Source organism: Polyergus mexicanus, unplaced genomic scaffold (assembly GCF_030449975.1).
Source record: "Polyergus mexicanus isolate NDT 795.1 unplaced genomic scaffold, iyPolMexi1.0 SCAF_6, whole genome shotgun sequence".
NCBI classification, from domain to species: domain Eukaryota; kingdom Metazoa; phylum Arthropoda; class Insecta; order Hymenoptera; family Formicidae; genus Polyergus; species Polyergus mexicanus.
This window is the reverse complement of record NW_027223326.1, coordinates 6,639,053-6,664,019: the sequence shown is the minus strand read 5'-3', so window position 1 is coordinate 6,664,019 and position 24,967 is coordinate 6,639,053. Positions and strand designations below refer to the sequence as shown.

Here is a 24,967-nt window from a genome sequence, read left to right as displayed (position 1 = left end):
TAAACTTCAATGTTAAATATTACAGTAGCTAATTTTAAATTAATTGATTTTTGTTGAAAAAAATCTACTTTGAATTAATTAGAAATAAGATTCTATTTTTCAACAACATTAATAATCGTAATTACTGTGGTTCGAGAAAGATGCGTCGATATTTCTGCCAGAAAGGATCTGTTGATTGATTCTACAGAACTCGCAAGAAGAAGCCTATTTGTAACACTCTCTATACATAATGACTAGAATCGTGAAAGCTCGTTATGCCTTGAACTCCGTCAAGATCCGTAAAGCACGTTCTTGGAAAATTATTATGCTTCGTGGACGTATCTCTCCGTCTTTTCGCGAATTGCTATTATTATTTTTCGAAATTGCTATATCGGGTATGAGAGCGGAGAAGCACGGTAGAAAAAAATTCGCTGCGACGAAGCTCCATGCGAATCAAGAGGAAGGGGGAATGGAAGGGTGGAGACGAGAAGGACGATTTATTGCGGGCGAAAGAGAGAGAGAGAGAAGACTATAGATCGGATATAGATGTGTAGATGCAGGCATCTGCGTCACCTGGATAAACGATGCAACGGGAGATACCTTCAGGAATGTTATCTCGGCACATTTTTTTCAAGAGATATCAAGCATTTAATCTACTTTTCAATATTTTGTAAGTCATTAATATATAAAATTAATATTTATTAATATTATTAATTATTGTTAATATCAGGCTTTTAATTTACTTTTTAATATTTTATGAGCGATTAATATTTATTAATATTATTAATTATTGTTAATATCAAGATTTTAATTTATTTTTCAATATTTTATGAGTTATTAATATTTAAGATCAATATTTAGTAATATTATTAATTTTATATGTACATCGCATACCCCGTTATAGTTATAATAGCTATACTTTATAGGTCTACAATTTTCTATAATTTCGTATTAATTGTAAAGTTTCGTGTTTAATTCCCATTTTTTTCATAATTATGTATATTATAGAGGGATCCCATTTTAAAAATTCCACCCTTATAATCTAATAGTGACCTTGGATTTGACATTAAAGGTCATTTTCGAGGTCATTTGAAGGTCAACTTCCGTTTTTTAAATAGAACCCCCTATTTTTTATTACATATTCTCGTAGCTTATCTCGAGAGCTTTCCAAAGCATTATAATAAAGTATTTTTTTATTAAGTACTTTTTAAGTTATTTTATATTTTAATCTGACATATTTTGATATAAAAAATTAAATATCTCGTAAAATATTTAGTTTTCGATAATCTTCCCGTAATACTTTTATGTATAGAATAATGAAACAATACAATTAATGTCAAAAAAAAAAAAAAAAAATGTTTAAAAAAATACATTGTAAATAATTTTCTTAAAAACAATTATTTTTTCTACTAATTGATTTGTCTCATTATTCTGTACATAGAAGTATTACGGTAAGATTATCGAAAACTGAATATTTTACGAGATATTTAATTTTTTATATCAAAATATGTTAGATTAAAATATAAAATAACTCAAAAAGTACTTAATGGAAAAATACTTTATTATAGTGTTTTGGAAAACTCTCGAGATAAGCTACAAGAATATGTAATGAAAAATAGGGGGTTCCATTTAAAAAACGGAAGTTGACCTTCAAATGACCTTGAAAATGATCTTTAATGTCAAATCCGAGGTAACTATTAGATAGCCCTCCTTGTTTCCTACAACTTTTATCGGAGTCGTTTTCCTTCAAACGTTGATCCTGAAAAGTTGTGAGGGTGAAACTTTTAAAATGAGACCTGTATATTATGTGTATCATACAGGGTGTTCCATGTCAGATTAATTAAATTTCAGAATTTTATAGGAAATTGAATTTGGAATAATAAAGTTTCTATAAACATAGGTTTGGAAACGCTTTGTTAAAAAGTTATAGTTTATAAACTTCGAAAAATTATATTTTTTTGATGATTTTTTAAAAAATATCTTCAAAATCCTTCATTGATTTGAAAAAACGAAATAAATCTGATGGGTAATTAAATAACAAACTAAGTTACGCCAATTTCGTTTAATTCTGATATAAGGCGTTCAAACGAAAATAAAACTCAAACAACGAGAAAAGCAAAAACTTGAAAAAAAACCACCTTGCAATGGTCTTTATGTAAACATTACACTCGTAGTGCAAACATTGCAAATGCAGATATAAAAATGTTCTAAAATTAAATTTTTTATCATAACTAATTACTCACAGAGAGTTTATTAGCTATAACTTTTTAATCAAGCGTTTCCGGATCTATATGCTTATAGGAATTTTTTTCTACCAAGTTCAATCCCCCATAAGACTTTGAAGTTTCATTGATCTAATCTCTAGAACACCCTATATATTATTTTCGTTTTGAATTATTTTACCTGATTTCGCTATCCAACTTTTTCACACGCTTCCGTATTTGAATTGAAAAAGAAAACAAATTAAAGAAGAAATAAAAGAAGAGAATTTTTTCACAGCGAAATGAAGAGACAACTCGGGGGCCCCGCGAACGAGATGAAACGCTCCTGCGTTGCTGCGGAGCAGGAGAAGAACATCTCGAGGGGAACCGAATAATGAAGAAGTAGAGGCGGCGGCGGCGGCTGTTTCAAGAGTTAGTAGTAGTAGTAGTAGTAGTAGTAGTAGTAGTAGGCACTGAACAGGCGCGCACCGAAGGGGGCAAAGTGGAGCGGCAAGTGGGGGGCAGAAATAAATCGTTCACCTGAGCGACGACGATCTCTCGGCAGTGTCTCGGCCGATCTCGCACCGATCGCACCATCACGTCCGTATCGCCAATACAACATTTGTACGCCCACAACATCTACAAACGTATACCTACATACGGTGTTCCCCTCGATATCGCATCGATTTTCCTCAATATCATCCTTTATCCTTGCCTCTCCCTCTTCTCTTCATTCGATCCGTCTCTTCTCGGCCGCTCTTATCCTGCCTTTTCATTGACTTCTCCCTCTCTCTTCTCCTTGATTCTCTTCATCTCCTCATCAGTATCCCTGTACATATAGTCTCCACCTCCTGGATCGTATGCCTCTTTCCTGCCGAAGTGCAACATCATCGCCGATCGTTCCCACGATCACTGTCGCGGCCACCGACGATCGAGGAGGAAGCAGCGGTGTATCCAACGCGTATATTCGCATCACTCGTTGTCACGTGCTGGGAGCAGATTCGAGACGGATCGACGAGGATTACTACTGGGCGGGACGTGTCCTAGAGCGAGACGTTTCTTCGAAACTACGACGACGAAGTAAAGAAGAAGAGAGGAGTAAGAGTCCGGCGGGTCCAGCATCTCCATAATAACGCTCGACCGGCACACTTTTGACTCTAGGCTCTACGAGAGGAGGACCGACTTTCTCCGAGTCAAGTTGCGAGCGCTAGCTTCACGATCTTCGAGGTCGCCGCGAGAAAACGCGACGGCGGGGACGATAAACGCGTGGAATCCAACCGGTGCCGCCGCGTCGAATGACATTTCGAACGGATCCCCTTTCGAAGAAATCCTGTGCATTCTGTGGATGACGCGGCCGTCGCGGGGATATATCCGAAGACGAGAGACATCGGCGAAGGGGAGGCAGCGACGAATCCGGGGGATCGGCGCATTTGCATCTCGCGCTTCTTATCTCGACGCTCGGGTGTGCCGTGTGATCTCGGGGTGAAAGATCCTCTCGATCAACACCGGTCATCAGGATGAGGGTGCATCGCGGGATCTGCGCCAAACTGCAGGGCGGCTTCCTCAGACGATGGTGTAAGTACTTGGGGGAAAAAAAAAAAAAATGTTTCATCGGGATCTCAATCGATCGTCTTAAAAAGAGGAAGAGAAAGAGAGAGAGAGAGTGAGAGAAGGGATGTTACTCCAAAAATATATGCGGTGTGTTCCAGATCAGGTGGATGAAGCTTCAGGATTTTATAGGAAATGGAATTTGGAATAAAAAAATTTTCGATAAACATAGATCTGGAAACGCTTCGTTAAAAATATATTATAGCTAGTAAACTCTCTGTAAGTAATTAATTATGATCAAAATTTGATAAGAACATTTTCATGTTTGCATTCGCAATGTTTGTACTCAATGCGATATTTATATAAAAAATATGAAAAGATGGGGTTTTTTTCTTTTCAACCTTCTGCTTTTTTCATCGTTCTCAGCTTATTTTCTTTCGAATTATCAGAACTTAATGAAATTCGTGTAAGTTAATTTGTTATTCAATCACCCGTCAGATTTATTTCGTTACTCTTTTTCACGCGAATAAAGGGTTTTTCAAAATTATTTTTAAAAATCATCAAAAAAAAAAAAAAACGTGATTCTTCGAAGTTTATTAGCTATAACGAAGCACTTTCGGACCTACATTTATCGGAACTTTTTTATCCCGAATTCAATTTCTTATAAGACCCACAAGTTTCATTGATCTAGCTCGAAACACCCTGTATATCTTCGCTGTTTAAAAATCTGTTAAAATTTCATTAAAAGTAAAGAATTTTTTTTAAACGCAGACACATTTTTGCCTGAATTCTCAGATCTGGAAAAAAGAAATTTCAGACTTCATCCATTTTAATCGTCAAAGTCGTTTTTCTGAAAATTCAGAAGGATTTATATGAAAATTGAAGTGTGTCCGAAAATTCAAATAGCATTTTGTCTGAAAATTCAGACAGTGTGTGTACAAAAAAGCTGTAAATGCTTTGTCCGAAGTTTCGATCAAATTTTTTTTTTTTTTTTTTACATTGTATATTTCTAATTTATTTATATTATAGGGATTTTATCTATATATTTAATTTATAATGAATAAAGTATTATCTCTTTCTTCAACGTTTCCCGGAATGAAATTTTTTTTTTTTTTTTTAAATTAACGATTTGAGTGATCGCTGTTCACAGAAAATTTCGACGAATGACGTTTATTGCCAACAATAAAAACACTTGCACATAAACGTGTACGGGAATAACTATAGGAATTATTAAATTAAAATACGCGAGATTAAAAATTGAGAGAATCAAATATTTTAATAAATTACTCCCTAATTATAAAATTAATCATACGAGAAATATTATACTTTATATAATAAGAAGTAAAATATGATAAAAAGATTATAAAATAACAAATAAATATTATAAAGTAATATTATTTTCCAAAAAGTTATAACAAATAAATTCCATTGAGAGTTTATTGCAATTTTTAGATATCACGCTTTCGAACAGCACATTCCGTGCATACGTGTACATGCGTATCTGTGCGCAAAGTGTACATTTATCTTTATTTTATATTTTATTATTAGACTTTATTATTAAATAAAAATTATACAGGCATGATAATTGACTTGGCGCGAAAAAATAACGCATCACGCGTGTACATATGTTCAGTGTTCATAATTCAATGTTGAGGTATTTAAAAACGCGATACGTGCATACCAAGTTTGCACATTTCGCGGTCAAATCATCGTATGATTGTCGACGTTGCAAATCAATCGAGCAAAAGTCATAACAATGCGTGCTCGGACGGAGAATAATGAAATAAACGTGATTCGAGTCGAAATTCTCAAGCACATTCGAAGGTGAGCTTTAAAATCGTGTCACCTGGTTCAACTAAATTTCTCATATTTATTTAACAGCGTCGATAAAAGAGGAGATACTGTACGATTTGTAGAAAATTCCGTGACGTAAAAAATGAAAAGTATTCCGTTTTGCTATACCGTAAACGTAATTATTGATCGAATCATTTTTTATAATGATTTACTCGATAAAATTCGCTCGATCCATATTTAAACCCTTACTATCGATACCTTAGTAATAGAATATCCCAAAGGCTTTAATCGAGAAAAGAAATTTTTTTTTAATTTATTTTTTAACTCCTGTCGTACGTGATAATTTTCAATTATATCTCCTTCGACAAATGTCAAAGAATATAATATATAAATTTTTGTAGAATTTTTTTTCAAGCACTCTGTGACAAGGTGCTGTCATCCATATGTGATCAGGAGGAAAAAACGAAGTATGACCTACAAGCGTTAATTTGTGGATCAATGACACCTGCGAGTCGATCGGATAATTCCGATTGATTTCATCGATCTATCATTATTTTTTTTTTTTCTATTTATCAATCGCGTAATATTATTCAAATCGTCTTTCCGCGTCGCATTGCGCGTACTTAGAGCGATAGTTAGACACGCTCGAAGACATGAATCGAGATGTCTGAACCGAGAGACCGAGAGGTTGCCATTAACTCGATCGTCGTGAGTAATGTCACGGTTGTAGCCGCTGCTCTTAATTCGATTCAATGCATGTCATCGCGCGCGCACGCAGTCGACCACACTGAATCATCGCGGTTTATTTAGCGCGGCCATTGTATATAGTTTATCTCTCTCTCTCTCTCTCTTTCTCAGCTAGTACAGGCCCTACGACGACGACGACATTGTCGTTGTCACCTTTAAGAACCTGTTTGTTGTCACCTCGCATATATTCGCATATTCGTGGGCGTCCCGTCCGGTTACTTTCACCCCGTGAGTTCGTGATATGGCCCGAACTCGTCGAAAATTACTCGGGTTCATTGAACCAGTGCGTGGAATGACGCGTGACCCGAAATAATTCTCCAAGCTCTCGATAGTGCTGTAGAGAGAGAGAGAGAGAGAGAGAGAGAGAGAGCATGAATTATTAATCCCCGCGGACAAATTTCCGGAAATTATGAGATTTTTTTATTAACACCCATACAGCACTGAAGCTTGCAACAACATTGCTGCAACATTGTAATATTGCATATTGCAGTTTAATGTTGCAGAAATATTGCAAAGACTATTTTACAATATAACTTTAGCAATGTTACAGCAACATTCTGAAAATATTACAAAAAAAGTATTCAATAATCGCTAGTTCATTCGTTTACCATTATGCGGCGCATGTTGCGCTATCTATTTCGCATTTAATTTTTAGCCATGATGATTACATAAAGTTTACAAAGAGCGGCTAGTAAGATTAAAAAGATATAATAACTATTTTTGTTAATTTAAGTCGTATGATATGACCCCAACACAGAGGCTCAGACATTGGTCTAAGAATTCTTTTAATAGTTTCCATTCTTATATAAAATCAAAAATTTGATAATAATTTTCTAATATGCAAGATACTTCAGATTTTAATAAATAAATTTTGAGATTATATAAAGATAAGAGAGATGTGAAAAAACTCGTTGTATGCGTAAATTCACCACAATCTTTTTGCATCCGGATATCTGAATATTTCGGATACAAAGAAATTGTGAATTTACACAATTGCAAATTGAGTTTTTTTCTTATTTCTCTTAGATATTCTCTGTCACTGAAGGAAGTCGAATGTGTACTGAAAAATTTACATTTTATAATTTCGTTATTATTATAATACAGAAAATCTATATACACGCTAGATCCTGACTCTTATAGGCCTAATTTCTTATTATTTTTTTCATATGTTAAGGATATTATGTCGATAAATATACATAAAGCATTATTACATATATATTATATTGCTATTGTATGTTGCTACAATATTATATTGCAATATTTCTGTAGGCGGACATTTTACTGTTGCTGCAATATCATAACAACGTTGCAGCAACATTTCGCAATGTTTCTGCAATGTTGCAATCCTGCAGAAAAATGTTGCTGCAATGTTATTGCAATCTTGCGGTGCTGTATGAGCATTGTTTATTGAAATAAACAGAGTGCCTATTCTCTGGAAAAACATGGAGAGAATCTGGAATTTTTATGGATCTTTTTGTACCTGGGAAAAATCAGGGGATCTTTTTCTAGGAATTTTATTGAAATTGAGGGAATTCTTTTAAATATTCTTTCTTTGATAATTTTGTTCTTATATTGAAAGCAATTGGCAAGCCAAGTGAATTGTATATTTAAGATATATTGTAAATACATATTTATCTATCTGTTTATAATATATATCAATGTTCACAAACTATTGAATATGCAGTACATATTCTTTAGTGTAATTTTTAGCGATGAGAACAACGAAAATGCATTATGCAAGTGGAAAATGTTTATCTTACGAAAATTACTTGTTCAGTTTTTTTTTCTTTTTTTTTTTTTAAGTACATTTGCAAATCTAGCACTTGAAACTTAAGTAGTCGTTCGTATGAAAAACGTTAGAAAATACGTATAATAAAAAAAGTTATGTCAAAATATTGCACCAAAAAAATCTTTAAAATATTCCTCAAACTGGAATTTTGAACGAGAAAGAAAGTCTGGAAAATCATTTCTTTACAAGATTTGAGTAGACACCCTAATAAAGTAATGCGTGTGTGTGTGTGTGTGTGTGTGCGCGCGTCATGACTGTTAGTTCCTCCCGTACATCACAAATAACCCTGTCACATGTGAAAAAAAAGAAATTAATTTTTACGTGTCCAAAAGAATTATCGAACTTTTGTAAAATATTATTTTGTCTAATATCAATATATCATAGGGAAAATTAATTCTTTCCTTATTATTAGTTTTATTTTTCTCTTCATAAAATAAACGATTATAAATACGGAAAGATCGCGTTTTACGTCAACTGTCATGTTTTTTTTTTCTTTTTTCTCTTTCAAATTATTCGTTTGTAAATATTTGTCGTTCAATAAACGTAGAAATCATTCTCATGTATCAGCAATGCATTAGCAAACTCTCATTAGTGTCGTATCAGTTTCAATCTCTGATTGTATAATTACTTCTGGAATAAAAAAAGAAAGAGGGAGAGGGAGAGAGAGAGAGAGAGAGAGAGAGACGTCACGATCGAAGATTAATTCCAAGGAAAGAATTACATTACGTTCCTTTTATCATTTCTTCAACCACATAGTGATGTAACGGACTGTTTCCATAATATTCTTCCGGAATCTCTAATGGAACCTCATCTTAACATAACTTTAATTTCAAACAGAAGACTCGCGCGATGAAACGTGATAACGTCCGTATTAGATTCTTACAAATTTATCCGTAGAAATTCTTCGATTGAAAAGAATGATGGATGCGATTATGTCTCTTGTATAAGTTTTTCTGAAAATGTTCAAAACGCACGCGCACAAAATCATGAAAATCAAATACATATATATATAAAATTGTTTGTCATCTTTCTTCTCTTTATAAAAATAATAAAAATATAAAAGTAAAACACAAAATGGAAAAAAATAGAAAAGTATAGTGAGATAGATATTAATATAATAAATTCTTGTTTCTTTTATAATTAGAGAAATCATTTCAAGAAGATCTCTCTTATCTTTATTATTCGATTTTTTTTTCCTTAAAAAAAATGGCTCGACGCTATTTTTTTTTTTTTTAAGCGTCACGTGCAAGATGTAAATCGATATCGTTCTTTTTCATCGCTGCACCGGTTATTCTCCGTCAAAGCGATATATTAATTAACAAAGTGCTTGACGGGTTTCCGTCATTAATAATATCGTATTATCGAACAACCGTGCACGTGTCAGCCAAAGTACGTGGCCTGTGTCACTTGTATCGTCGATTCGCGCAGATCCGATACGTATAAAAATATTTTTCCGATCGATCGATCGATCGATCGATCGGCATCAAAGTCCTTCGAATTGACGATAATGATGATAATGAAAAAACGAGGTATGCGTTATGAAATCCGCAGGAATAATTAAGATCTATTCAACATATTGTGAACAGCCGATGTGTCCCCCTCTCTCTTATCTCTCGAGAAAGAGAGACGAGTTATTTGCTTGACGGAGGATGAACTTTGCAACTATTGCCTCGGCCGGACTATCTATCCGAGGACGAGAGTTCCGCCATCCAATTATCCTAGTATCATTTGTTGCTTTTCTCAAGGAATGTTCATAGATGCAAGCCATAGCGTTTTCACTTGACGAAAGCGTCGATCAATGACGTAGTTGGATTCTTTGAACTCTTATGCGAAGCTTAGCATAATTTTTTTTTTTTTTTTTTATATAACGGAATAAGTTGTAAAATAATAAAATAATTTAAGATGTAAGATTAGAATTTTTTCAATAAAAATAAAATGTTTAATTCAAAAATGAAGCTAAAATTTTAAATATGAATTATTTTTCGCTTTTTTTTTTGTGAAAATGGCATTTAATGAGAAATACTAAATAATATAGAGAAATAATTAATTATATAGGGATGGTGCAAAAAAAAAAAACTCTACCTAGCATTATTTCCTGTTATACCATCTAGTATTATTTGCCTGTCGTACAAGTGACACGCTAGGAGCGAGTAATATCTAAGACAGGCCCGACGTGTGTTTTACATATTATGTGGTGATATTATGCGGCCATAAGAACAGGAAGCACTCTTATATAACAAGAAATAATCATTGCATGCAAATACGCGTGCATACGCGCGTACCTCGCTTATATATTATATTGCGTTTCGTTATACTTTTATTCGATTCTAGAGTGTACTCTTGGACAAAATTACCTTTGACACTCGACAGCAAATAAATATTGGAAATTTTGCATTGAAAATAGTCTCTCGTATTTCGAGGATCTCATATCCTTTTGAAAAGGGGCAATAATATATCGTAAAAGATTATGAGAATTTTTTTTTTATGTTAGTCTTTGAAAAATATATTTTTTTGCGCATGAAAAAAAATCAGCGCGAACGATAATAATCCTGAACGTAAACTTTCGAAGTCTCTTACTCGTCTCTGATTTTTCGCGAAGAAAAATTTCGCTCCTCCCTCGGGTGAAAGTGGCAAATTTATCGATATTTTGCTGCCGCAAGTTTCGATTTTACAACTGCGGATTGCCAATCGTAAGAAAAACTCGTGCTACTGTCTTCACAATTTTCGAATAGTTTGTTTCAACTGTCAAAAAATCAAAAGGCAGGGGTAGAAATTCTACTGAAGGTTGAACGTGCAAATTTTATGCGTATAGGGTTGCACGAGACCCAAGACAAGACAATATTCGCAAAAATATTGTATTGGTCTTGAAAATTTTAATCTCGTCTTGGTCTTGAGAGGATTTTTGTATCAAAGATCTTGGTCTTGTCTTGTCTTGCCTTGATTTTTATTAACAGTTTTTATTTAACACTAAATTATTTGTCAGCTTGATAAAAAACAGAAAATAGTAAGTATATCTGATTTCTTCTGTTATCCGAAGCGCCGAGCACGATTTTCGTTTGTTCTTTACTGCGTATGCTCACGTCTCGATTGCGCAGACGCAGTCTAAAAACTAAACCAAGTTCTTCTGCTGAACATGCAAACATTTCCGAAAGTGATAATGAAAGTTCGAAAGTAAGTGCAGTTAAACAATGCACATAGAAAACTTATTTTAAGTATGAAACAAGAAACAATGAAAAAAATCGGCGTATGTTTATTATGTCAAAAAGAAAATGTGACTAAAGAAATAAAAATGAAAAATAGTAACCACTACTGGATTAAAAAAACATTTGGAGAAAGATCATAAAAAAGCATATGAAGATTTATTTGGATTAAAAGCAATGAAAAATAAAATATTGTCAGGAAAACAAAAAGCGATAGATATATTTTTAAACGTAAGTATTGAAATTAAACTTTATAAATTAAGTAATATAAAGTAATTAATTTGCCCTATTTTTATGTCACATTAAAGCGTGTAATGATAATGATGCGCAGACTCTTTAAATTTTTTAAAGTTTTTAAATTTATAAATGTTTTTATTTACTAACAATAAATAAAATTTTTTTTCTTTCTCGCCTATTTCCATATTAATTAAAATCTCCGTTCAAAGATCGGGAACAATTAGATAACTTTTTTTAAAAACCAAGACCTCTTGATAAGATCAAGAATCTTGATAATTTGTTTTAGTATTGTCTTGATAATTAATTTAAAATCTTGTCTTGATCTTGTCTTGAAATTCGAAGACAAGATCAAGACAAGACCAAAATTAGTCTTGGTATCTCCTGCAACCCTATATGCGTGCTTTACTTTGCGTTGTATTATTGTAACCTGTAAAACATACTCTCGATCTAATGTAATAAGAATGCAAAATAGCAGTATTGCAATAAGTTCATATGATTAGTAATGCTTATTGTCCTCCATAATTATAGTTAGAAACAATAAGTATTTAAATTGGTTCATATGAAAAACATGAGATAAACATTAATACGTAACTCAGCGAACGTTTAAAAATTCTATGGTCAGCTTGCTTGTCTGGAGCTAATTTTGAAATAAAATTCTATTTTCTCTCTCTTCACACACATCTGTGTTATAACAACTATGTATAACCTAACGGAAGCAGAGATTATTAAAACCGGCGATTACCGCAATTAGACTTAACTTAAGTCTCCATCTTTTTCACTCGTTCGGATTCCAGCAGGAATGTGCGCGGAACTTTGGTTTTCGCAAAAATTGAAATGAATAGAATAGCATGAAAAGGAAGTCGATAATCGGATATGTTTTCCTCAGTCTTACGAAATTTTCTTCAACTTTTTTAGCTATGATCTAGATTGCGTTGCTATTTTTATATCGAGATGGAAAAAATTATTCTATCAGAAAAATCATTCTCGTTATCATTATCTTTAGTATTGAGAGGATTAGAAAATGATAATTTCACGAAACGAATTTCTCCCGGTGCTTCCAAATCCTCTCAATTCTCGACAGATATATAAGTAAACGGTAAAACATTAGCGCAAGAAAACATTTAACTCTTCGGGTTCGACGAACTCGAATCATTCGCGTTTTCATCGAATCAGAGAAACATGGCATTCTCATTATGAAGCTTCATTCACGACAGTACACTGAAAAAATAATACAAAATCCCCCAAAAATTTATTTTGATATAAAGAAAGTATTTATTTAAATATTTGGAAAGAAATTAGTTATTTCAATCAAACAGCAAATATATTTGAATTAGTAAAATATAAGATAAAAGCAAAGTATGCTTTTACTTGCAAATAAAAAAAAAATTTCTTCTTTTATTTTTATTATACTAAATTATTATAAAAAAAAAAAAAAATATGTTTGTTAAAATTTTTCGCTACTTGTTTCAAGAATACAGATTTTTTTTTATTTTGATAAATAATTTCTTATCTTTAAATTTTAAATAATGTATTTTAAAAATTTTTAATTCTTATTACATACAATTAATAATTTATTTAATATAACAAAATATTTTTGGAGGCGAAGTATTTATTTAAGCAAAAAAAAAATCAGAATTGACAAAATGTGTTTATTTGATCGAAAGAAATTTTATTCTCAGTGTAACACACAGCCGCGCTTCTCCCTTTACTTAACAATTGCAAAACGCCGGGAATACAAAGTTTAGACGTGAAACAAATATGGATGGTCTCAGATGGATGCAGATACGCGACTTTAGATTCGTGAGAGCACGCTGCTTATTTCTTCCCTTCTATCTCTCTTCGCTTATCTAACGGAATCGAATTATCTCACTCGCTCGTTTAAAAACACCGAGAGAAAGTTAATTCTCGTATAGTTGTGAAAATTCAATTTACAGTAATTTTTCAATCATCTCTAAAGACTTTATTAGACTCGCACATTTCTCGTTCTATTCGGAAATTTTTCTTTTTTTTTCTTTTTTATTGTTTGTAACTCAAGCTAAGCGATCTGTCAAAATTTTCGCGCTCGCGAAGAAGATAATCGTTCTTATTTTCAACGAAATATATACGATCGCATACAGGCTCATCGAATATTAAATCTCCCGGAAGAGAGTGTAAAATCAGGTAAATTTTATTTCGTTTCGAGAATATCGTCGAGATGTAAATTATGCGCGTGTCGATTGGAGATTGCCTTGTTTCAACTTACATACTTTTGCGACTTGCCGACTCAAAGACCAATGGCTGACTGCGTTCTTGGCTCGATAAGAATGCAACATTCGATCAGCAAGGCGGTATACGTATAATATACGTGGGACGAGCCACGACTGAGCGAAAATCTGCTTTGAAACGCGCCTTTTAGCGACTTCCCCGAGGTATATACGGATCCTTAGATGTCCGTCGCGCGAAATTACACGGTGCTAATGAGTAACGGAGATTTATTGTCCGCGAAAATTCACGCGCGCTTTATTACCTCAGAGTTTTAATTGGAACTTCAAATTCCGAGATATTTAACGCTGAAATATTAGAAGAGGACGGAGAATTTTATGGCGGAATAATTGGCGATTTTTTCGAAATATTCTCTCGTCGGGGAAAAATTGATCAAATTTTTTTAAACCCTTTAAAAACTAAAAGAACGTTGGGTGTATGACCGGAATACCCAGTACAATCAATTTAAGTAACGCGCGCACACATAAACGCGTTATGCAATTATATGGCAATATATGTAGCATAAATTTGGGGCGATGAGTGGCTTATACCCGTATTCATAGTCCGTCCTTGAAGAATAAGGATTCCTTGTTTCTCGTTCCACGTTTCATAAACTTTCCTTGACCAAACAAGAAATCTTATTGGCTCCCTTATCTCAAGGAAGGTCACGAGCTTCCTCGAGGAGTGATGCGACCTTTTTAGCAAACGATACGCAGAATATAACCAAATATAACCTCCAAAAGTTAGTTTCGTTACATTTGTGGTTTTGTGGTTATTTGTTGTCGCGCTCTCAAACTGAAAGTGTATAAAGGAAAAAGGGATAATGGATAATGAATTTTTAAATGATTCTGACGATGGATTTGAAGACGAAAATCCAGAGAATCGGATTCTGTGGCGGATCCCGAAAAGATACATTCGCGATTGGGAAAATCCCGTGGAATTTTTTGAAGATACGAAAAAATTTTCATATGTATTATATGAAATTAGTTGCAGGCAGCATAAAACGGTGCTGCCTCCAGTCGGTCACTAAAAATCCCTAAAATATTCCTTCCTTCTGAAAGGGAGACTCGAGGTCCATCTATGAAACAAGGTGGCCTTACAGATTCAAGGAATTCTTCATGGAGGCTTCCTCCGTCCTTAAAATAAGGAAGGATTATGAATACGGGTATAGAGCGTTGAGTCGCGGGCTGACAAGTGCCACATCCCGGGCCCCGGGTTCGATTCCGCTCGGATCTTATCCCACCATATATCTCTTTATAGAAGAGAAGGAAGAATGACAGAGAAGGAAAGAAGGATAAAAAAAGGAGGGGAATAGGAAGGAGACATAAAGAGGGTTAGGGTTTAGGAACAAGGGAGAAGAGCGAAAAGAGGTAAGGGCATGAGGATGAAGGAGGAGGAAAGGGAGCGTGAGGAGCAAAGGGGAAGAGCGAGAGAGGGGGAAAAGGAAAGCGGTGTAGTAAAGCGTTAGGTTAAGTGTAGGAGCGTTAGTTGTAAGAGCGGAAAATGTAAGAAAATGAAATATATGTGGAAAATTTGTAAAGTGTAAGAGTATAAGATTGCAACCCCATTGGGGAGTCAATAAAGACATACATACATACATACATACGTAGCATAAATATTACGTAATATCGGGATCGAACACGAGTTGAAATATTTTTTGATTTAATTATACTTAAAGGAAGGAATAGAAAATACCGGTGTTTGATTAGCTCTCCGGCTTGGAGGATAAAAATCGTATAATGGACTATTGTTTAGCAAGCTGGGTGCTCGATGTAAGTGAGATCTTCACTATTTTTCATCGGCGTGCGCGAACAAAGTCGAACCAGCGGAAGAAGCTTTCGGTTGAAAGGTTAATGAGAAGGAACGATGTAACAGTCACGCGAAGATTAGCGGTGACAAATGATGGTCAGCGTTGATTATGCCGATGCTTCGAGCTGTAGGAGTACAGTAAACGCTTGCATAATGCCAGTTTCAGAGACTAAAGTCTTATTTGCCTCCCTTGTTAGAGCTTCTTCTGATCTTCTCTGTAAATCCTGACCGGATTCCTAAATCGCTCAAGAAATCAATTATTTTGTTTAAAAATGTAAGAAATATATATATATGCAGAAAATTTTTATATTACTTCGAAAGAAAGTGTACGAAAGAGAAATTTAATTTACTTTTAAAATAATTTAAAATAAATTTTGTGTAAAAATCAACATTTTTAATAATAAAATTAACTTAGAAAAATGTTATTGACGTTCCGCGATCATTCTTGCTCCTATTGTAAAATAAAACCAACATCTTTTCTATAAATTTAAATAGATCAATTTCATTACTAATAATACGGAACATATCTATTGTGTAAAATTAAAAATATGTACACATTGAATTATTTTTATACTTTCTTCACTTGTTTTAACATTTAACAATAATTTAATATTTAAGTTCAATTAATGCAACAGCAATATAAATTAACACATAAATGTGCTAAATACAATATTTAATACAAAAATTTTATAACCGGCATATTTCTTTAAAAAAAAAAAAATTAAAAAATAAAAAAAATTTTCCAACAGTGTAAATAAATGCAATAATGACTCTCCTTCTAAACAATACGAGGAATATTAAAACGCCTCGTGTGTGTTTTACAAAGCGTAGAAAGCAGTTTCAATTTCGTTGAAAGTATTTTCAATTTCGACACTCTCGTAGCGAAATGAAGGGAAAGAGACAGAGAATACCTTTGCACTTTTCATACTTTCTCTCGGTGTCGCTGATCTTACCGACGGCTTAACGATCGCCTTCGTAATCCGCATTTACTTACGGAGAAATGTGAATCGGGCCTGAATGTGTCATAATCGCGTACGTTTCGATTTGCCCAAACTGTGCCGGGATTATTAATAACAATGACATACGAAATAGATAGCGGTGTCATAAACACGTTTTCTTACCGTACGAATCTCTTTCAAAGCGAGCAGAATGAATGGCTAGAATTCGTGAAAATTACACGATTACAAGTCTTTGTAACGTTTGCAAAAGATATTATCAACTTATGTTCTATGTAAGTATTATCGCATACATATTGTCACGCGTATGCGAATATGATTTAATATAAAAAAAATTTACTTGCTTCTAATAATTAATAAATTATTGCTTACTTCTAACTCAGCAAAATTATATTATTCAATATATTTTATGCTTATTCTTTTTTAATATTATAAATTAAAAGATTCGTACAGGATCGTTTTTGAAAATTTAATATTATTAAATCGAGCACCCTCTTGTTTAAGATCCCTTTCAATGTTTGGTTACCTAAAATTCATCAAGATTGTATCCATATAATTCTATCTGTCAATTATTACTTAACTTTTAATTCAATTATTACTTGATTTTAAATTTAATTATTACTTAATTATTAATTCAATTATTAAACGTTAGAAATTTTTATAAATATTATAAATGTGCAAAAAAAAAAAAAAAGATGACGAAGATCAGTAAATTCTAATGCTTTATTACTAATGCCATTAAATCGATAAAACGATTAGAAGCTTGCCTTAACAAAGTCGTGTAATGATTAATTGAAATAACAACGAGAAAATAAATTACGTTAGCGCTGCAAAAATATGTATTTTTCAATACATTCTTATATAAAGCATCTCTGAGAGAGAAAAAAAAATCACATTTCCATTATCATTCTTGAACAGATCAGTAAATGATCGATCATTTTCTGCTTTTGAAGATAATAGAAATGTTAATATCCATTTGATTTTCCGATAAAAAATAAAAAGGATCTCGTCTCTCACACGATGTATTACTGAAAGAAAGTATTGTATTATAAGATATAATAAGTTTCAAAACACTGTTATTTGCAAAACAAAAAAGAGATTTAAGATCAAAGGTTTCGCAACATTCTGCTACAAGATATCCCTCGAATTTGTTAGCAATCGGTCTAACGAGGCCCGAGAGCGGATCAATCTAGAATCATTCTCGAAACGAGAACTTTCACTCGCTTTTTCGTGCGCGCACCGTTACTTTTGTGCCACCGGTTAGACCTCGTGCAAAGCGTAATAACAAGAGAGAGATGCCCGCGCCGAGATCTCTCGGACAGAGAATCGCGCGAGCGAGTAAAAGTTAAGAATAGACGCCACAATGAGTAACATCTTTTGCGGCAATTACCGTTAGATGAAAAGATGAGGCTCTTTAGAGAGCACCACGAGAAATTACGAAAGTAGCGTGTTGCTGCAACGCTTATCTTTACATACAATTCATCTAGTTTCGTAAGGTAGCGTGCGACGGAGACGAGGAGGAGAATAACGAGATGGCAAAAACCGTTTTCAACACCCCACGTGGCAATTTATACGCCTATCTCGAGCGTGTCTCGTGACAGTGATGCCGTTAAGTTAATCATCTGAATCATTCGCTCCGCTATTTTTCAATTTTTCGCTGTATCGTTTCTAGGATTGCACGAGATCCAAGACAAGACAATATTCGCAAAAATATTGTATTGGTCTTGAAAATTTTAATCTTGTCTTGATCTTGAAAGGATTTTTGTATCAAAGATCTTGTCTTGTCTTGTCTTACCTTGATTTTTATTAACAGTTTTTATTTAACACTAAATTATTTGTCAGCTTGATAATAAACAGAAAATAGTAAGTATATCTGATTTCTTCTGTTATCCGAAGCGCCGAGCACGATTTTCGTTTGTTCTTTACTGCGTATGCTCACGTCTCGATTGCGCAGACGCAGTCTAAAAACTAAACCAAGTTCTTCTGCCGAACATGCAAACATTTCCGAAAGTGATAATGAAAGTTCGGAAGTAAGTGCAGTTAAACAATGCACATAGAAAACTTATTTTAAGTATGAAACAAGAAACAATGAAAAAAATCGGCGTATGTTTATTATGTCAAAAAGAAAATGTGACTAAAGAAATAAAAATGAAAAATAGTAACCACTACTGGATTAAAAAAACATTTGGAGAAAGGTCATAAAAAAGCATATGAAGATTTATTTGGATTAAAAGCAATGAAAAATAAAATATTGTCAGAAAAACAAAAAGCGAGATAGATATATTTTTAAACGTAAGTATTGAAATTAAACTTTACAAATTAAGTAATATAAAGTAATTAATTTGCGCTATTTTTATGTCACATTAAAGCGTGTAATGATAATGATGCGCAGACTCTTTAAATTTTTTAAAGTTTTTAAATTTATAAATGTTTTTACTTACTAACAATAAATAAATTTTTTTTTCTTTCTCGCCTATTTCCATATTAATTAAAATCTCCGTTCAGAGATCGGGAACAATTAGATAACTTTTTTTTAAAAACCAAGACCTCTTGATAAGGTCAGGAATCTTGATAATTTGTTTTGGTATTGTCTTGATAAATTAATTTAAAATCTTGTCTTGATCTTGCCTTGAAATTCGAAGACAAGATCAAGACAAGACCAAAACTAGTCTTGGTATCTCGTGCAACCCTAATCGTTTCGACGGATATATGTCTTTTTCGTCAAAAAGTATGCCGGTTAAAATTTTTCTGTTAAATATTCAACACATATGTGTGTTAATTTATACATACTGCCGTTGTATTAATTGAGCTCAACTATTAAATTTACGGGAAAATGGAATGTTGACTTTATTCTACAATTAATTTTATCATTAAAAATATGTTGATTTTATACAAAATTTATTTCAATTTATTTTGAAGTTTACATACATGTTGTAATATTAACATAGTATTAATATCACCATTTAATATATCCATATTAACATAAAAATTTTTGTCTTGACCGTTTGAGACATGCAATATATACAATATTAAATTTAAGCCAAATTTTCCAAGTACGTATATATATATGAACAAGAGAATCTAATATATTTTAAAGAGATATCATAATATTTTTATAATTAATTTAATATAATTATAATAAATAAATAATAATTATAATATAATTTAAATCAATCATATTAATTAATTAATAATTATAATATAATTAAAAATGATCATATTAATTAATTAATTATTATGATGTAATTTAAAATAATTATATGAATTAATTATCTAAAATTATAGTAAAATAATTTTTCAGTCTTTACATGGATAACATAGAACACTCAATAACAATCTATAGAAAATTGCAAAAGAAATTTACATTATGTAAAAATGTATACATTCTTTGTCATATCTGTCTTTCTGTTATATTTTTACATTTTTTGCGTTATAATATATATAACAAGTATGTGTATACTTCCTTGGTTTTTAGTCTTCGACATCCGCTTACACGCGCTAACCGCTCGCGTTTAAGGCTGCAATTCTATAATCATCCAGTACGAATGCAAGTATATATTAGAAAGTTTCTGCTTGCACCGACGTTGCTTGTAAATTGTACACGCGTTATGCTTACAACTATGTGCATATCAAATACGCACATCTCGGGGGAACATATTAAGCACAGATGTTATCTCGTTTTACTTCGATACACAAGGTGTAACGGTAATCTCAAAATTATAACCACCCATCTGGCACGCATCTTCTTTTTATCTCCGTTTATTACGTTTCTCACCTTTTTACCCATACAGCACCGCAAGATTGCAATAACATTGCAGCAACATTTTTCTGCAAGATTGCAACATTGCAGAAACATTGCGAAATGTTGCTGCAACGTTGTTATGATATTGCAGCAACAGTAAAATGTCCGCTTATAGAAATATTGCAATATAATATTGCAGCAACATAGCAATATATTATAATATATATGCAATAATGCTTTATGTATATTTATCGACATAATATCCTTAACATATGAAAAAAATAATAAGAAATTAGGCCTATAAGAGTCAGGATTTAGCGTGTATATAGATTTTCTGTATTATAATAATAACGAAATTATAAAATGTAAATTTTTCAATACACATTCGACTTCCTTCAGTGACAGAGAATATCTAAGAGAAATAAGAAAAAACTCAATTTGTAATTGCGTAAATTCACGATTTCTTTGTATCCGAAATATTCAGATATCCGGATGCAAAAAGATTGTGGTGAATTTACGCATACAACGAGTTTGTTCACATCTCTCTTGTCTTTATATAATCTCAAAATTTATTTATTAAAATCTGAAGTATCTTTTGCATATTAGAAAATTATTATCAAATTTTTGATTTTATGTGGTATAAGAATGGAAACTATTAAAAGAATTCTTAGTCTAATGTCTGAGCCCCTGTATTGGGGTCATATCATACGACTTAAATTAACAAAAATAGTTATTATATCTTTTTAATCTTACTAGCCGCTCTTTGTAAATTTTATATAATCATCATGACTAAAAATTAAATGCGAAATAGATAGCGCAACATGCGCCGCATAGCGGTAAACGAATGAACTAGCGATCATTGAATACTTTTTTTGTAATATTTTTGGAATGTTGCTGTAACATTGCTAAAGTTATATTGTAAAATAATGTCTTTGCAATATTTCTGCAACATTAAACTGCAATATGCAATATTACAATGTTGCAGCAATGTTGTTGCAAGCTTCAGTGCTGTATGGATAATGTCTTCTTCTTTATTTCTTGCCAATCGCATTCTCTTCTTCGTTCAAAATCCGCGATAACTTGATAACAATCGATATTTCGTCATTTCTCTCAAGTCAAATTTCCTCGGCGACTGTGTTTGAGGGGACAATTTCCGGTGGTGGTAACGAGATGTGTTTGCGGATGCGGGTGCGGATGCTAAGGAGACGACAGCGGGTCTCACGACGGCAGATCTTTTGCATTGTCAAAAAAAGTCTCGCGATAATATCGGACACGCGTGTGAAAATAGATTAGTTCTCGAAGTGAGAACTGGAGCGGCCCCGAAAGTCCCGTTCTCCGCATCTACAAACGAAACTAATCTGTATGTAATCGCGGACGTTTTATGGCGCGCTGTACCCGCTCATTTTCCGAACGAGCGTCGTATTTGTCATACCATCTTTTTTCTCCGTCGTGGAAAAATCTGTACGTCGTTAGATGTTGGAAAAAAGGAAGACGCGTGAACATCCCCCTTCACGTAAATAACGATCGCCATTAGAATCCGCGACGCGCAATGTGCGTATAAAAAGATCGAAGATTGAAAATTTAAAAATTAAGAATTTAAAATTTAAAAATTTAAAAATTAATCTTTAAAAATTTAAGGATTATAAGTTTAAAAATTTATTTTATCATTGATATTGTAAATTATGTGGCAAATTATTTAATATTACATAATCATCGTAAAATTGGACGCTAAAAGTTTCAGAATAAAGGAGAACCGATTGCGCGTTATTGTTAAAATGAATAATATATAGATAAATTACACTTAAACATTCTATTTTGCAATATCGTGGTGTCTATTTTAAATGTTATTTTTTTATGAGCAGACTTAAATAAATAAAAGAAATTGAAGGAAAAATTGAATCCTGAATATATGGTATATACACAAAAAAATCGTTTCCTTATTAAATAATAAGACACACAGAGAGAAAAGTTACTGTTGTGTTAATTGAACACAAATGTGAAATTATCAAAATAGCTGGAAAAAAAAATAAAAATAACACGCAATGCATAATGCACATATTTTTAATTTCACAGAATATATGTTCCGTATTATTAATGACGGGATTAATTTCTTAAAATTTACGTAAAAAACGCTGATTTTAATCTCAAACAGTAGAAGTGAGAGTGACTACAAATCACCAATGACATTTCTCCACATTAATTTTATCATTAAAAATATCTCGATTTTACACAAAATTTAATTTCGAATTATATGAATTATTACAAATTAATTATAGTTTGCATTCATTATGTATTAAATTATTAGCATAGTATTGATGTTACTATTTAGCATATATTGTATATCCGTATTATGTTAAATTAATAGAAAAATTTCTGCGGACCATTCGCGGGACATGGAATACACGTTAAATTTAAGCCAAATTTTCCAACCATATATAATGTGATTCTGATATTTTTTTAGAATATTAAATATTCAGAATCTCGTGATCTTTTTTCGCATAATAATTATTTTCACAACGATAACGAGACGAAATATTATATACACCCTGATACGTATCACTCGAAATGCTACTTATAAACGGCAAGCGTGTATAGTGATTTGCAAGGAATTTCTCGCGGAATTTTCCTAGTCAACCTTGGACGCGTTAACACTTAAGCAGCTCGAATAAATGCACGATTGTGCAAGAGAAAGAGAGAGAGAGAAAAAAGGGGAAAAAAATAGAAACTTTCGCGGCGCTACGCTCGCGAATCGCATTTCTTTCTCGCGCATTCGGAAATATTATAGGAAATCCTTTCACACCCGTTCGCCATTTTTCCCCCTTTTTTTTTTTGCGCAATGTGGCGCACGTCTTTACCACACGCGTGAATAATTATGCGCGCAATAAGACACACGTGTATCTATATTTATAATAAATTTTCCTTCCTGCCGTCTTCCTGATCGCGTCCCCCGCCCATACAGCACTAAAGCTTGCAACAACATTGCTGCAACATTGTAATATTGCATATTGCAGTTTAATGTTGCAGAAATATTGCAAAGACATTATTTTACAATATGACTTTAGCAATGTTACAGCAACACTCCGAAAATATTACAAAAAAAGTATTCAATAATCGCTAGTTTATTCGTTTACCATTATGCGACGCATGTTGCGCTATCTATTCCGCATTTAATTTTTAGTCATGATGATTATATAAAATTTACAAAGAGCGGCTAGTAAGATTAAAAAGATATAATAACTATTTTTGTTAATTTCAGTCGTATGATATGACCCCAATACAGGGGCTCAGACATTGGACTAAGAATTCTTTTAATAGTTTCCATTCTTATACTATATAAAATCAAAAATTTGATAATAATTTTCTAATATGCAAAAGATACTTCAGATTTTAATAAATAAATTTTGAGATTATATAAAGACAAGAGAGATGTGAAAAAATTCGTATGCGTAAATTCACCACAATCTTTTTGCATCCGGATATCTGAATATTTCGGATACAAAGAAATTGTGAATTTACATAATTGCAAATTGAGTTTTTTCTTATTTCTCTTAGATATTCTCTGTCACTGAAGGAAGTCGAATGTGTACTGAAAAATTTACATTTTATAATTTCATTATTATTATAATACAGAAAAACTATATACACGCTAGATCCTGACTCTTATAGGCCTAATTTCTTATTATTTTTTTCATATATTAAGGATATTATGTCGATAAATATACATAAAGCATTATTGCATATATATTATATTGTTATGTTGCTGCAATATTGTATTGCAATATTTCTGTAGGCGGACATTTTACTGTTGCTGCAATATCATAACAACGTTGCAGCAACATTTCGCAATGTTTCTGCAATATTGCAATCTTGCAGAAAAATGTTGCTGCAATGTTATTGCAATCTTGCGGTGCTGTATGAGCGTCTCCTCAATGACGGTACAATTTATATATCGTGTTTGCGTGTGTCGTACTTATTACATTCTTTATCGACGTTATATACCTTTCTCGTGCATGATCTCTCGCGCTGACCCGATAACGAGCGTTTCCGCTTTTTCTCTCTATTAGTCGCTATCGGCACCAGTCGCACTTCCCGTGCCCGATGTCTCATCGCAAACACGCTTCGGTATAATTGCAGAGCTCGTCCTCGCGCATTTCCTCGCGATCCGCGGAACAAACTGGCCGGACTATTATCATAGTATTGAATAAAGACATTATATTGTCAGTTTTTCTATACACGATACAGCATGAATGAATATAGTCTGGATAACACAAAAGAATGTTCTAGAGAGGAAAATATTCCGATAAAAATTTTCAAAAGTTGTACACAAGATAGACAATTATCAATCTATTTCTAAAATATTTTTATATCCGGAAATTTTATATACTCTCTATAAAGAGCGATTATATTCGGAGAAGAAGAATAATCTCTCCACGCGTTAACATTTTAAATAAAATATTTAAGTTTTTAATTTAGAAATTCATATATTCTTATTTTATATAAATATATATGTATAAATACATAATTATAATTTTAATTGTATATTTTTAATATATTTTTTACGTATAAATATATAAATATATTTAGAGAAAGGCATCGGAGAATTTAAAAAATACGTTTATTCCAATTATTATAGAATTAAAAAGATAATTCTTCATTATAATCAAAAATAAAAGCGGTTAACATTTTTATTTTTGTTTTTTTTAGAGAATGTAAAAACTTAAAAT

At 32.5% G+C, this 24,967-nt stretch overlaps 1 protein-coding gene across 3 annotated transcripts in view; it reads left to right on the top strand.

Moving 5' to 3' along the window:
* Window positions 1–2,732: 2,732 nt before the first annotated feature.
* Window positions 2,733–24,967, top strand: part of Emp (epithelial membrane protein) — a 46,114-nt gene continuing 23,879 nt past the window's right edge. Inside the window, exons 1-2 of one of the 3 annotated variants that reach the window (XM_070297848.1) lie at window positions 2,733–3,260; window positions 3,342–3,755. In XM_070297848.1, the coding sequence (XP_070153949.1) occupies window positions 3,698–3,755 (58 nt within the window). In that variant the 5' untranslated portion in view covers window positions 2,733–3,260; window positions 3,342–3,697. Of the gene's footprint in view, window positions 3,756–24,967 lie in introns of all 3 variants that reach the window. The other 2 variants (XM_070297847.1, XM_070297846.1) reach the window with 2 other exon arrangements.